This window comes from Nomascus leucogenys, chromosome 15, assembly GCF_006542625.1.
Source record: "Nomascus leucogenys isolate Asia chromosome 15, Asia_NLE_v1, whole genome shotgun sequence".
NCBI classification, from domain to species: domain Eukaryota; kingdom Metazoa; phylum Chordata; class Mammalia; order Primates; family Hylobatidae; genus Nomascus; species Nomascus leucogenys.
Window position 1 is genome coordinate 72,234,638 of NC_044395.1, and position 16,143 is coordinate 72,250,780.

General features: G+C 48.9%; 1 protein-coding gene across 2 annotated transcripts in view; it reads right to left on the reverse strand.

Annotated features, from left to right (window-relative positions):
- Positions 1–16,143, reverse strand: part of GALNT18 (polypeptide N-acetylgalactosaminyltransferase 18) — a 351,487-nt gene that overhangs the window by 17,079 nt on the left and 318,265 nt on the right. For both annotated transcript variants that reach the window (XM_012502920.2, XM_030794708.1), the window contains one exon: positions 5,710–5,874. In XM_012502920.2, the coding sequence (XP_012358374.2) occupies positions 5,710–5,874 (165 nt within the window). The remainder of the gene's footprint in view (positions 1–5,709; positions 5,875–16,143) is intronic.

The following is a 16,143-nucleotide window of genomic DNA, read 5'->3' on the forward strand; positions in this document are numbered from 1 at the left end:
GCAAGAATCTCTTCAATAACATATTTGAACAGAGGACTTCCTCTAACATTAGGCTATTACAAACCATTCAGAGGAATGATGGTAGTTGCAGGTGGAGAGATGGCCTTGTTACTACTGAGAGTCAGTCCTCTGCTTTGCTTGACAAGTATCCTGCCACAAAGTTCTTCTCTGTAGTGACCTGATATTTGCCTCTTCCCTCTCCCTCCACTGGTTCAGGGGTCATTGACCAAATGCCTCTTTTTTTCACAGAAATCCATCACTGAATCCCAGAATCCCCCAAATCTCAGTATGGAGGCTACTCTCAGAAGACTGAAAGACATACACTTAATGCATATGAATTTATCATCCCAGTAGGTAGGTAGTTTTAGAAGTTCTTTAATCCTGGAGGAATCACAAACAGGAAAAAAATCACTGAAGGCAACAACTGCCACTTCTAATATTGTGAAGTTTTGTCATGTGCTGATGCAGGAGACATCAGCTGTTTAGAGAGGGTGTATAGCTTGAGGGAGGCAATTCTGCCTGCCCACCAAATGTTCTCAAACACAGGGCTGGCAATGGTCCTGTATTGAGAACCACTCCACCGCCCAACTACCATCATCTAATCCATCATTGTGTAATAACCTGCTGAAATGTCTCTCAAAGTCCTCCCTGATAGCTGCATGTCCCCACACCCCTGTGGCAACCAAGTCCTCCTATCTCTTCCTGGGACAATGAAACAGTCTCCTCCCTAACTTGCTTCCCTGTTTCCAGCCTCTTTCCTTCTGATCCACCCTGCTTTCAGCTGCCAGGGGGATTTTGCACACCCCACCATGGAAATCTACTACTTAAGAACATTCCCCATTCCTTCCTTCTGCTTTTAAGGTGAAGTCCACCTCCTTGGTATGGCTTTCAACAACCACCATTATCTGCTCTACATGACTCTAAGTCTTATCTCCCACTTGTCCCATCAAAAACTCTAAATTCTGCACACACCAGACAATGGATTCCTACTCCTAAAATATGCTCAGCTATTTCATGCCTTTGCCCAAGTGAGCCTCTACTTGGGATGTTCTAATGCTTAGAAACTGTCTCTACAACCTTTATGATATAAATCAAACAAGCCTCCTACGTGAAGCCATCTCTGAGTTCTGCAGACCAAGTCGGTCATCCCAGGCTCTCAGAACACAGCACATCCCTCGGTTTCTGTTCTCATCATTTGGTTCCATTGTGTTTACATGCCCATGAGCTCCTTGAGGGCAGAGGCTGTGTCTGATTTATATCTGCATTCCTCCTGTCCAACCCCCATGCTCAATAAGTGTTTGATGAATGACTAAAGGAAAGACTGTTCATCATTGGAAAATTGCTCATCAGAGTCCTGCACATCAGCGTTGCCAAGAGATGTTTTCATCAAATGTGGTTTCTCAGTGTCAGTATCTAACACTGTCCTGGTTCAGCCTGAAGTATTGGAAATTCAGAAGAGCTTGCAGGGGTTAGAGGAAATGTATTTTATTTGTTAAGCAGAAAATCAGGGTATGAGATAGAACACTAAGATATGCAAATGCCTATCTTCTTGGTTGGAGAACTTGGGAAAACACACTAGATTATTTTAAAATTAATTCAGCCTGAGTGTCTGTGGAGCTTAAATGTGGTCCTCAGGAGAATAAATAGTGCATAATGTGAAACCAGAAAGGAGATTTGAAATGCACCCAGTAAAAGCTCTTTTCAGCCCAACTTCAGTACCAGAACATTCTAGTTGGTAGGATCTGAATGCGATTTGCAAAGATTAAAACCTGTTGCAAGAAAATTAGCCCAAGCACAAGACTTTAATCATTTAAGAGGCTCCCGGCTTCTTCAGGCCTTGTCGACAGCGACTCCTCACCAATGAGGGCTTAAGGAGAGATTCCAGGTCACTTGATAAATATTGATCATTTTGCAGTAAGCAAAACTTTCACATATATTAATTATTAAATAGCAAGTGAGAGTGGCTGCTCTGGGTCTGCAAACTAGGAATTCAAAAAGAGTATTTCCAAACAGTTCCGTTTTGTAGAAGGATCAAATATATGGTTGCCAAAGCACTCTGGGGAGTTTTAATTAGACATATGCCAAAGTGGCTGAAAACTGCCCAGTCACTGAAGAGCTGTGTGCCACAGATGCCTGTTTTGTTGATTGCTATGTCTGTTTAAACAGGAATTGTGTGAGGCTGCCTTTTCAAGCCATGCCCTGGGATAAGGGAAGGAAGGAGCTGGAACTTGGGGTGACTTTGCCTCAAGGCTGCCCATTTTACAACGTTTCCTTCTCTGCCATAGCCAGGATGGACAGACAAGATGGGAGGAGTGGGGAGCGCTGGCCACAGCCCCAAGGCATCTAGGTGTGCACAGGAGATGAAGCTGAGTTACTCCAGTGGGGACCTCAGAGCATGGGTGGGAAGGATTCTGTGAGGGCTGGAAAGAGGGTAGAAGTGTCTGGGTGCAGGTCTTGGATGTCAAAGCAGCCTGGGCTTCAGATTCAGCCAGTGAATCTACCCCTCTCAGGCCATGTGATCTTGGAGGGTGACTTCATCTCAATGTCTCATGTTGGAGGTGTGCTTGCTGTGCTGTTAACATCAAACTGAATAAGGCTGAACACAAAAGCTGAGGCTCACAGGCAGAGGAGTCTGAAGAGGGCTGGATGCTTACTTCAGTTCAGGAATACCCATGTCTGGATGACACCAAGTCCCCAGGGCTGCAAGTGCCTGTCTGGGCTGTGGCTTCCAGGGGCTATTCCAGGACAGCCCAGAGGCCATTGCTCATCCTCCTCCTGCAGTAATCTGAAGCAGTACTCTCGTTGATTAGAGGACTCCTGGTGATGCCTGTCAACATTTCCAGCCCACACCACCAAAGCTGAGCCCCCAGGATTGGCCTTAGAGCCTGTGCTAAGAGGAGACTTTGGGGGCTGACGCAGGCCATGAAGACCCCGGGGTCATGGAGGAGAGAGAGGAAGAAATGGCTAAACCTTCAAACTGCATCTCAATCTCCTGCTAACTCTTCATCCTGCTTCTTTCCTTTTCTAGTATCTCTCCTAATCTAGCTTCACAATCCCTGCCGGAGGGGGCTTTCAAAATCCAAGACCTAAACATGACCTGGGGTTACATATCCTCATCTCCCACAGAACCAAATCCACCAGGCCCTGTGGCCTCCAGGCCTGGCCCAGTTGCCCTTCCAGACTCTTCAGCTGCTCCCCACTGTGCCCTCCAGGATCGACCACCCCTGACTCCCAGCAGCTCCCTGAGCATGGCCTGCTTTTGATGTCTCACAACTTTCACACATGCTGTTTCCTCTCCCTGGAATGCCCTTCACTCCTTCCAAAGAGACCAGGCTCCCAGGTTCTTAACATTCATTCCCAGTTAAGTACATTGTCTCCTGAGAAGCCACCAGCCCTGCCCACCCCTAGCTGCACCACCACCAACTTCCTGCACGGTTCCATTCACAGACAGCAGGGCAAGCTGAACCTAGAGGCCCAGCAGGTCTGGCTGAGGGCAGTAGAAAATGGTCCCTTGTGACCTCTATAGACTCTGAAGACAGTCTCAGGCATGAAGCCCATTTTGCCCCAGCAAAGTCAGCCCCACTCACCTCCACGGAGCCCGGAATATGCACTCAGGACCCTGTTGTCTCCAACCTACAAGCCTACTTTGCACCTAGCCTGACTTGAGAAACAACGGCCATCCCTCACCGGGCATATACCTAACTGTCCTTCCACACCACACACCCCAGGCCTCCCTCTGCCTCTCAACTTGAAGGAGGAAAGGAGGGAAATGTAGCGCCATCCTCTGGCCCCTGAGCTGGAAATCTGGCAGAGGAAAGTGACGAAGGCTTCTGCCAGGCACAGTGTCGAGTCAGCAACAGCTCCCAGCCGGGGCATCTGGTGTTTCCACAGAGAGGGAGGTGGGACGATGAACACCCTGTGTCTCAAGCCTCAGCCCTGACCTCTGGCCTTCTCCCATGTGGCCACTTCCAACATAGCTTTAGTGATGAGAAGTAAGAGAGAATTTGAACTATTTCATAAATAATGACCAACATGAGCACCTTGGGCATGTTCGTTAACTTCTCTGTGACTCAGTTTCCTCATCTATGAGGTCAGGTGGTACCTATCACATCTGGTGGTGGTGAGGATGAAATGAGTTAATATATGCCTGACACACAGTAAGTACTGTATGAATATTAGCTGTTATTCCTATTGGGATAGAACTTTACAGTTTACAGCACATGTCAAAGGTTACATAGACAGGAAGGAGCAGGAGCCGTGAGTCCTTTGCATGAGTTCCCTTTCATTGAACCCCCCACACTTTGCAGGGTGAGCTGGGACTCACAGAGCTGCCACCTGCATCCTCCACCTGCCCTCGGAAATGCTCCCATTTGGCTCCTGGGCTCCTCTCCACCATCTGCTTTCCTGTGTTCACAAAGCCCTGGTTTAGGCTCTTGCTTCTGCTTCCTAACTAGCTCCTAAGTCCATGACCTTGTTTTGAACTTCCAGCTCAGTATTGACATTCATCGTTTATTTAGGACCTAAGAGTCTCTGTAAGTCCTCTAATTCTGCACACCCAGACCACAGTCAAAGGTGCCCTATGCCCATAGAATATGATGTAGCTGGGACTCTCCTTACCAGCACCCCTACTACAGGGAGAGTAACTGGATGCCAGGATTGGAATCAAGGTATAGCCAGCTTCCAAAGCTCCTTGCAGTGCCCCCAGCAGCTTCCATCCTCAGCAGGGGAGAAGCAGCTTGCCAGGAGGATGGAGTCAGGGACTCCTGCCACTCAGTCCCATGAATACAGTTGTTCCCTCCCGAACTTCCCTGGGAGTGTCCACCATGTACAGCACCCAGGCAGCGCTGAGGCTCCACAACCCCATGGGCTCCCTCACTTCCTGTTATTAACACTTTACCTGCTCCACCTGGGAGGCAGGCATCCCTATCTGTGGGTGAAAATGGATCCTACCTTAGCAGATTCCCTGGTGACTAGGAGACCTCTGGGCAGAGGCAGAAGTTCTCCTCAAAGCTAGGCATCTAGATCCTTGGCCACCATCCTATAATGGGAGCTACTAGGGGCGCGTGAAGAGCAGGAAGTCAAATATAGGCCCCTGAATTAAGAGATACATAATAAAGGAATGTCCCACGGTCACTAGTGTGAGGACTGCCTTTCGCCAAATGGCCCCAAGATGCTGTCTGGCAAGGAAACCTCTTCTCCCAGAGTGACCCAATACTGCGTGGAAGGCAGAGGGGGTTGCAGATCAGAGACCCAGCACTGTCTACACCTGGGAGACTGGGGGCTCCATCTCATGAGCAGAGGCTTGTATAGGAGAAACGTGAAGGTTTAAAGTCAGAAAGACCCGAGTTTATATCCCAGCCCCGCCCCTAGCTGTGAGACTCTGGGCAGGGGACTCCCATCTCTGAGCCTCAGTTTCCTTATATCTAAAAATTAAGTACAATAATAAAATCATTATAATAAAACAACAACAATAATAAACTCCCTCAGAGCCAATATCACAGGGATCAATAGTTAACACGAGACCCACAGCACATGGTAATTTGATCAGCAAGTCCCTGAGAAGCAAAGCAGCCTGGAGCCACAGCCTCACTACTGCCAGTCTCTCTCTTCTTCCCCTTCCCCTCTCCTCCATCACCTCCCTGGCCCCTGAGGCCACTCTCCTGGTTTTCCACCACAGCTGCCACTGTGCCCGGGCTCTGGGGCTGTTACCTGAGAGAACTGCCAGTGAAGCTTCATCCTCTTGGCTTTGGCGTAGCTGCACTCGATGAGCCGGGGCCGGCTGTTGACGTCCACCAGGCATCGGTTGTCATCGTCATCCACGGTGGGGCTCAGAATGCCCACATGGATCTGCTGACTGCTCGTGTAGTACACGTTCTGGGGGCGGAGGGAGGGAGAGAGTGTGGATAAATGCCAATGGCCACAGAGACAGGAGGGTAGGTGGTGATTCTTCCAGGCAGCTGGCAGAGAGGCCACAGTTCGGGAAGACCCTGGAGTCTTCACATCCAGTGGCCTTCAGATTATTTTCTATTGCAATGGACAAGAAGAAACCCTTTTACATTATGATCCGGTATAGTGCCTGGTCCACCTGTATAACTACAAGAAATAAAACACCCTTATATATGTAATACACACTGATTTGTAGTCTAATCTTTCATTGGAAAACGTTGGTCATAACCTTTTAAATTTATTTCTTCACCCAGTTTACAAACCCCTCTTTTTTCTTTTCTTCTTCTTTTGTTTTGTTTTGTTTTGGAGACAGAGTCTTGCTCTGTTGCCCAGCCTGGAGTGCAGTAGCGCTATCTCAGCTCACTGCAACCTTCCACCTCCCAGGTTCAAGTGATTCTCCTGCCTCCGCCTCCTGAGTAGCTGGGATTACAAAGTGCACACCACTATGCTCGGCTAATTTTTGTATTTTTAGTAGAAACGGGGTTTCACCATGTTGGTCAGGCTGGTCTCAAACTCCTGACCTCGTGATCTGCCTGCCTTGAATCCGTTATTTACAGATTCCCCAATTTCCTCCCTTCATAAATATTTCATGTCAGATACTGTGCTTTGTCAGAGTAAAAAGCCTGGATCGTGCCTTCAGGGAGCGCAGAGTCTTGTGGGATGGGAGATGTGTAACACATAATTTCCACGCACACTAAGACTGTGCAGAGCAGGAGGTGGCAAACTTTTTCTTAAAGGGCAGGATGACAATTGTTTGGTTTTGCGGGTGTGCTGGGGAGTCCCCAAGACCACCCCTCAGCTAAATGATTTTCTATGGGGACTCACAGGACTCAGCACATAGCTGTACTCACTGCTATGAGTTATGACAGCAAAAGGAGACCAAACAAACCCGAAAGGAAAAGGAGAAAGGCTCCTGGACAAAGCCTGGGGAAACCAGGCCCAAGTTTCCAAGGGTCCCCTCCCAGGGGAGTTGCACAGGACATGCTCGATTCCTCTGAGCTGTGACAACACATCAGAAATGCTGTCTACCAGAGCAGCATGTTAGAGACGCAGCACCCAGGGTTTTTACTGGGGGCTGTCACATAGGCAGCCTCTGCCTGGTATGCACCAAAATCCCAGACTTCCAGAAGGAAAGTGGGTGGTAAACCTAGGCTGTTTTGTTTGTATAATCAGATTAAGCACAGACAGCCACTCTTATCAGTTCTGCTGGGAATTCTGAGACCCAGGCTCTTAGACGCCAACCTCATAAGCGAGCCTTTCAAAGGACAGCAGCCAGGCCCACTCTGCAAACTCCTTTCTGCACAGAGAACCATATAGCCTCTGAAAACTCAACTCTCCTACTGTAGTGCAAACACATCCCAGAAAAAAAACATAAACAAATGGCTGTGTTTCATTAACACATCATTTACAAAAGTAGGAGTCTCCCATGGGCTGTAGTTTGGGCCTGGTCTAAGGGAAAGCCACGTGACTCTTGGCCTTCAACGTTTTCAGCAAGTTCCCTCAGCCCTGAGCCGTGGTTCCCAATCAGGGCTCCAAGTGAAAAGTCTTAGGGTTCTGTGAACTCTTCTCCTCACATTGCTAACGGCATTAACATGCTGCCACCCTCATCATTAGTGCCCCCCTGCCCCAGTGATTAGGCTCCAGAAACAAACCAAGATACCACAATTTTCCACTTTAGGTTAGAATATGCAGGGTGCTGTCTCTGGTTATCTTGACACGTTCAAAATTCTCATCGGCAAATATTTTTGATTAATTCAAAATGGCAAAATGATGTATTTCTTGCTTTAGTAAAAGAGGGTTGTTGACAAGTACTTTTTAAACCTGTGTGCTAGGCCACAAAAGGGACAGAAGTGGAAAGAAGGCAGTGCAGGTGAGGAGGGTGAGTATGGGTGGTCCTTCATGGCAGATTCTTCCTGATGCTCAGAAGTCTCTTTAGCTCTTGGGAGCGGGTGGAGGGCAGGCAGGGTGTTCCCTTAGGCCAGTGTATCAGTCAATACTTCAACAGGAAAGAGACGGCCCACTTTAGTAGGGGGAGACCGGAGGAGTGTGTAATAAACGCACCATTTTCAAATGTGGGGGTAGGGTGTCAAGGGAACCACAAGGGATAGGATGGTTCCCTGCGGAAAGTAACATGAAGCAGTTAGTACCCCTATGCCCAGTGGAATGAGAGGACAGAGTTGTCACCAGAACCTGTAAGAGAAAAGTCATGGAGAGAAAGCTGAGAGGAGGGCTTGGGGGTCATGGCAAGTGATGCTGAATAAACACCCCAAGTTCACTCTTTCCTCCCCACTTCAATCTCATGCTAGGTCAGGCCTCTGGCAGAACCCAACTGGAAACTAGAGATTTCCATTGAAATGTTCCATAACATCAGCCTCTCAGGGTGGAGGGAGGTGGGTGGAGAGTGTGTCTGGAGGGAGGAGCAGAAGACGCTCATTACAGCTAAGATCTGCTCTCTGTGGTCACCTTACAAGTTATCAAGCTTGGCAAATCTATGGAAATTGACATTGAAATGACTAAAATGACTGAGTTTTTCTATAACAAAGGTGAAGGATTTACAGTGACCAAAGTTCTGAGCAGAGGCCAAATGTAGGATGTCCAGCTTTGAGGTGGAAATGTAACTAGAACAAGAGGCAACGAGAGCCTCTTCAAAGCTATCCTGGGCAAGAGGTGGTTTGCTCATCAGAATCCTGAGACTGTCCATTGTGTGGCCTGGATTTCCAGGTCACCACAGAAGAAAGCTTATGTCCTGTGGCTTCTAGTTTATTGGAGTTGAGGGAGAACTTGGCAACTGGTAGGATGTAGAAAATTAAACAGCCATAGAGTTAGGCATCACACCTGTACCTCTATTCAACTAACAAGTAATCTCTAAGTTGAGATCTAGGGCTACAGAAATGAGAAAAGCCATGGTCCTTGTCCTGGAGAAGCCATGCCGCATTAGGGAAACCAACAGCATATCAGGAAATAATGACCCCAATCACATGAATATGAGAAGTGCCCCTACTTCTTGTACTCACCTACCCCAACTCTTACTACTTTGAAAATAGAAACGAGAACCCACCATATCCAGAAAGACTGCCCTGAATATTCAACTGTGTGGGGCCTCAGCCTGCCACCTGGGCCTCTCACCAAAAGGTGCACACCTGTTTATGCCCTTGGGTTGAATGCACTGTGACCTCCTTAGGACACTGTAGCTCTTAATCTCCCTGCATGCCAGGACCCAGATTTCCTGAGGTTTGGGGATGTGGGCTGTGAGACAAGGACAGCCAGGGAGCCAGTCATTCCCATGTTTTTCTTCTTCTCTGTCATCAGAGCCTGGTTCTTGTCTCTGGAGCAGACTTGGCAGACACAAGTGGCTACTCAGGTAACAGCTGAAATCAGTTTTATCCACTTAGCTGCTCTGAAGAGTTTAGGGAGATGCTGGGAGAGACGTGTGCACTTACTATCTGGTACAGCTGTCATCAGAGCTGTTTATTGCACCAGAGTCTGGGAAAATCATAATAGGGGCAGACAGTTGTTATTTAAAAACAAAACAACAAAGTGCCTCTTGACTGGCGTAATCACAAGGCTGGCAGATCACAGAGGGAGGTTCGGGAAAGGATTCTCTCAAGTCCTCACATGGACATCTCAGAAGCCCAGCCTAGTGGATTAAATAAACAAATTGCTGGAACACAAAAAAGGGGAAAAAGTTTTGTACAAGATGCCCTACTTTCGGTGCCTGCAGTCCCAGCAAGCATAGCTAAGCTTTCTGAGCAATGGGGACTCTGGAACGTGTAAGGCAAAAAGTGACTTAGAACAGTGGTCCTCAATGGGGGAACGTTATAAACCAGGGGCTATTTGGAATGCCTGGAGACATTTTTGGTTGTCATGATGGTGGGGGTGGTAGGAGGTGTTTAGTGGCTGGTCCCGGATCCCACTCAACATCCTAAGTGCACAGGACAGCCCCCCACAGCAAAGAATTATCTAGCCAAAACGTCAGTAGTGCCGCTGTTGAGATACCCCAACTTAAGGTATAATAAAAGCTGACATGTTTTTACCTCGTACACTGTGCCAGACATGAAATGACTTACATGCTGTATCTTGTTTAATCTTAGCAATAACTCAGGAGGCAGGTACTAATATTATCCCTTACCTTATAGACGAGGAAGCTGAGGCACGGAGACCGCAAGCAATGTTTCCAAAGTCACACGGTTGGTGAGTAGCTGAGATTTACAGCGAGGCAGTTTAACTCCAGGGCCACACGTGCGATCACTCACCTCCCTCGCCCACCTCCCTGGGGTCACTCCAGTTCCAGCCTCCAGGCTGGGAGGGGCAGGGGGGAGCCGGGAGAGGGCTTCCACTGTGATCCCTTCCAACCATGATGGGGGCCTGGACTAAGATAGTACCAGAGAGCTGGAGGGGCCTAGAATAAAAGATGCTACAAATTTCTGAGACAGCAGCATTCTTCCTGTAACTCTGGTCCGAGGCTGGGGTGAGCTGTTATCCTGCCTGTGGAGTCTTACAAATGCCCAGGGCAGAGAAACATCATCCCCGCCCACTCAGCTCCTCCTCAGCTGCCAATGATTGATTTGGCTCATTCTCTACTGGGCCCTACACAGCTCAGCAGGGCTGCAAACCAGATCTCCAGCATTTCATTTTGATGCTTGCAGGAGGAAGAGCAAAATCACCTGCAAGGTAAAACAATCAACACATCCGTATCCTGGATCTTAAGCTAGCAGCATTTTCCTCTCCTCTGGGCCAGGGGTAGAAGCCATGACTGAGAGCTAACAGCTGGCCAGGGAGACCACAGAACCCTGGTTGCACATTCCTGCCTTTAGAGCCACAGAGTCGAGGCTGGGTAATGTCCCCCGGGGCCGGAGGTTCTCCTGACTCTGTCCCCTCACCTTGGGGCAAGGGCCCCCACCCTGCAGGATACACTGGTCTCAGAGCCTGGCCTTCAGTCCTCCATAGGAGCCACCCCTCACATGTGTCAAGCTTTACCTGGCTGATGGAAACTCTGCCACTTGGGGCAGACCAGCCTCAGGAAGGGAAGGAAGAGAAGAAAACACGCATAGTTTTGTGCCCCTAGCAGTCCTCTGCTAGGTGTTTTCCATGCCCGTGGCTACTGCCACTTTTAAGAATAAGGAAACTGAAGCTATGAGAGTTTTAAAAATTTGTGAAGACACTCAGGCAGTTGCTATCTCCCCTCCCTGCCTAGGGAGAAGTCCCGAGCAAGGCTGAGTTCTGGCAGCTCGGGGCCTGTGGCCCCTTACCCATTCCTCGGAGGGGCTCTCCTCGGCTGCACTGATGGCCACCGCCTCTGCCCAGTCCCGAACCTCAGCTGCAGCTGCCCAGGCCCGGGAGCTTGGTCCCGAGGGCCTCCATGAACTCACCTATGAACCAGCGATGGGACTACCAGGGCCATTCCCACCAGGTTGTCACGCTGGGCTCTGGGGACTCCAAGAAGGGGTCTCAGGGGTCATTGTGGGTGGGGTTCTAGAGCCCCTCTCCCAGCCCCACCACACACAGCAGATCTTCTTTTGTCTTTTGGATAATTGGCTTTCATATAACATTTTCTTTGAACAACAGGTTATGATGAAGTTTAAGAAGTTTGAAAACCACTTCTCTAAAGCAGGAGGCATCTGTCCAGGAGGAGGATGTTGCGGATGAGTAGGCCTTTGTTAGCTTCTACTCCACCAAAGAGCCTTTGCAAACATGCAGACGAGAACCTCAACCTCCTGCCTCCAACCTCCACCAGGCCCCACTCCCTTGCATTCTTTGATATGGCCAATCTACGTATTTTTATTTTTAAATTATTACGTCAATAGTTTTTCGGGAACAAGTGGTGTTCGGCTGCATAAATTCTTTCGTAGTGCTTTCTGAGATTTTGGTGTACCCAGCACCCAAGCAGTGGACACTCTACCTAATGTGTAGGGGTTGTTTGTTTGTTTTTTTTTTTTGACAGTCCCACTCTGTTGCTCAGTCTGGGGTGCAGTGGCATGATCTCAGCTCACTGCAACCTCCGCCTCCCAGGTTCAAGCAAGTCTCCTGACTCAGCCTCCCAAGTAGCTGAAGTAGCTGGGATTACAGGCATATGCCACCATACCCAGCTAATTTTTTTTTTTATTTTTAGTAGAGACAGGGTTTCATCATGTTGGCCAGGCTGGTCTCGAACTCCTGACCTCAGGTGAACTGCTCGCCTCGGCCTCTGAAAGTGCTGGGATTACAGGCATAGCCACCGTGCCTGGCCCCATGGTGTATCTTTTATCCCTCACTTCCCTCCCACCTCTTCCTCCAAGTCCCCAGAGTCCATTATATAATTTTTACACCTTTGCATCCTCATAGCATAGCTTGCACTTTAAGTGAGAGTACAGGATGTTTGGTTTTCCATTCCTGAGTTACTTCACTTAGAATAATGGCCTGCAACTCCATCCAGGTTGCTGCAAATGCCATTATCTCATTCCTGTTCATGGCTGAGTAGTATTCTATGGTATATATACCACATTTTCTTTACTCATTGGTTAAGGGCACTTAGGCTGGTTCCATGTTTTTGCAATTGTGAATTGTGCTGCTATAAACATGCATGTGCCAGTGTCTTTTCCATAGAATGACTTCTTTTCCTTTCAGTAGATACCCAGGAGTGGGATTGCTGGATCAAATGGTTTGGAGATTCCTTAAAGAACTAAAAGTGGAACTACAATTTATGTATTTTTCAATCATCCAATCCCATCTTCTATCAAGACCTCAATACCTATATTATGCCTCTGCAGAAATTCTGGAACCCTCACCAAGCTAAACAAACAAACCATGGGATGGGCAGAGGGAGAGTCAAGGAGGGCCTCCCAGGCAAATCTAGAACATTGGGAAAAATAGGGTTAGTTACATTACTTAATAATACACACATTTGCAAGGCACAACTGGAGTATGAGTTCTCCTCCAAATGATGGGCATGTAAATTTGGACCAGCTGTTTTTCCTCCATTAAATGAGGCTTCCTTGGCAACTCTGCTGGCCTATCAATTAGGTGCCCATGAAAAATGGGGTATCTTAGGGGTGTTTAGACTCTCCTGCTGAGCCTCTAGCATGGGGCAGCAGTGATCGTCTTTGGCTGAAACTGTCCTGGGCGTGGAGAGTGGTGAGTGGTGGAAAGGGAGAGTTATACTGGGACACTGTTTACAAGAGGTTCTAGAACCCATCATAAGGGAGAAAACAACTGAATTTGCCAGGCACTTACATTGGAAAGGGATGAACCAGAATCCTTGCGGTCGTTTCTTTGGATATTTATCTGTATTCTGGATGGTTGCAGCCCAAAAAGGAATTAAGAGCCCAGATCTCTGAGGGGCTGGGGGACATAACAGGGGAGTGTGACACTGTCTAGGGAGTTAACAGTTGCACATAATGGGGTGACTGCAAACTTTTAAAATTGGGTGGTTGGCAAAGGTCATTGAAGGCACAGTCAAGCCGTGGGCTGGATCTTGGAAGAGGAGGAATATCTGAGAGCAAATGAAATCACAAGAATCACAAGGACAAACTCCTAAATGCAATCAAGCTAAGGCAGGGCTCTCCACCTTGGCTGTACAGCAGAATCACCTGGGGAGCTTTAAAACCTATAAACCACAGTCTCAGGGGCTGGGGCCTGGGCACGGGAATTTATTCCAGGTGATTCTAATGTGCAACCAAGGTTGGAAACCAGCTGGGTTAAGGAGAGTTTGGGAAGCCTAGGAGTGAAATGTTGGTGCAGCACACACCCTTCTGGATTCTAGCTTAAAAGCAATGCCCCCGCAGATAGGGATCTAGCTTGCCCCCACAATGAGAAGGGGGAACTTTTCCCTATCTACAGGGCAAGGACAAGGTAGGCAGGGACGAGGGTATCCATAGGAGGGCAAGAAAAGACCCAGGAGGGAGAGGGCTACCCGTCCAGCTGCAATGCCTCACCTCCTCATCTCTGTGCCCCTGTCTTGAGTCTGATCAATAGGTCTGAAGGTAAGAGTGATGGAAACAGGCAGGGTGCCAGACACAGAGGGTGGGAAGAAGGAAGGGAGCCTTGCTTTATTAAATTTCAATTTACAGAGTGCTGGCTGTGACATCCAGAATGTGTATTAGAAATGGGCTCTTTTTCCTCTTTTTCAAGGAACAAGCTGCAGGCCACTCTGCAGACAGGCAGGCTGATTTAAGGGTTTGGTTATTGGTCATTAACCCCTTGACACAGACGTTCGTTACAGTGCTGAGGGCCACAGTGTGCTGATGCTAAATCAGAAATGAAGGAGAGTCATTTCCAGAATGATCTTATGTTCATCAACCACAGCAAGAGGTCCCCGTGAGGAATGGGAAGCATTTATAAGCACCATTCTCCATTAGTGTGACATACATGTGTAAGGCTGCGTTTCTAGCTCAGGACTTCCTCTGAACCCATTTCTCTGGTGGAGGGGGAACAGGTGAGGCTGAGCAAAGGCACACGAATCCCTCAGCTTTTTGGGGAGAGGTTTGTAACTGGAACTCAGCCCATCAGTGAGGAGTTGATCCCATTCAATTCAACAAACACCCTTTGTGCGTCTCAGGTGCCAGGGCTGGCCTGGGCATTGGAAAAGCAGAGAGGAGAGGGGGAGCCCCTCCCTCAGGGACTCTCAGCCTGGCGGAGAGACAGACATGCAGGAGGATGGGTAGAATATGCTCGTGGCCAGGCTTATAACAGATGAGTGGGCAGCGTGCTGGGGTGCTCCAGAGCTGGAGTAACAGTCTCTACCTGGGGCTGTCAGTGAGTAATGAGTCTAAAGAGAACAGCCTAAAGAGAGAGTAGTTTGCCCAAATATTTGTCAAGGACAAGGGACTTCTAGCAGAGGAAACAGGCAAACACAAGCCACAGACGCTGGACAGTACAATGCTATTTAAGGAATGATAATGCCAATGGGATGAGGTGGGGAGGAGACTGGGTAGAACCCCGCTGGCCCGCAGGGAGCTGTGACTCAGATCAGTAAGTGCCCGCACTTGTTAGCACATCTGAGGGGCTCTAAGAGTCTTCTGACTCAAAAATATCCAAGGAGACTGGAGGTGCCTCCGTGTGGTTGAGTATAAGACAAGGAATGGGTGCCCCATTTTACTGGGATTGCTGGTGAAGTCTCTCTTTTTCTGCAGCCTCTGGGTCTGTCTCTAGGGACCAGCACTTGCAAACTCTCCCGATCTAGGCCTTAGCTCCTCATCCAGATTCTTCTGCCACTGCTCCTCTCTTTCCTCCTCCTGCCCTCTGCCTGCATCCCACAGACCAGCCTGGCTGCCTGGGACAGGCTTCTGCCTCAGTGGCTGTCTCCAGCGAAGTGCCTTGACACAGATGGGAGCTGCAAACAAAAGCCATGTCAAACAGAAACACGCTGCCATGGGACAGATCACAGAGGAGGCCCAATCAATAGCAATGGCCAGGGTGGTAGGCCGGGCCCCAGTGGTTGAAGAATTGGGCTTGGCTCAGGGAAAGGACATGCGCAGGATGCGTGCTGCTGGTAGAACAAAATCAGAGAGAGCAAAGAGCCGCAAAGGGCATGGGGAGTGACATTGCACTCAGATATCTCAAGTGCTCTGGAGATGCAGTCATTGCACTCAGCCTTAAAAGGCAGAGAGACTGACAGCCCTCAGTGGCTGTCCTTCAAAACACACCTGGCCCATCAGCAACCCTTGAGAAGACCATCAGCAGATGTGGAACATAGCAAGGGTGTGGTGACAATCCCGCTTGGGGCTCAGCCTCTCCTGGTTATAGGACAAAGCTCGAGTGACTCCTGGAAAACCCATCCCATTCACTTTGACAGCATAACCTGGTGTCAACCCTGTTTGTGGCTATAGCAGATACTGTTAGTGCCTCACCCATGCATCTGGGCACTCCCCAGCCCTGGCCTTGTGAACAACCTCCTCTGTCGGCCCCTGCTGCCCTCTGCCTGGGGGATGGGTAGAATATGCTCGTGGCCAGGCTTATAACAGATGAGTGGGCAGCGTGCTGGGGTGCTCCAGAGCTGGAGTAACAGTCTCTACCTGGGGCTGTCAGTGAGTAATGAGTCTAAAGAGAACAGCCTAAAGAGAGAGTAGTATGCCCAAATATCCTTTTCTTGCTGCAGGAGCTTGCCTTGCCTGTACCTAGCTCCAGGAGCAGCCCCCAACCAATGATGGATGGAAGCTGGTGGACAAATAACCCATCCTTCTTGCTTCTTGGGCTAATTTGGAGATATATTCCCTACAGGCC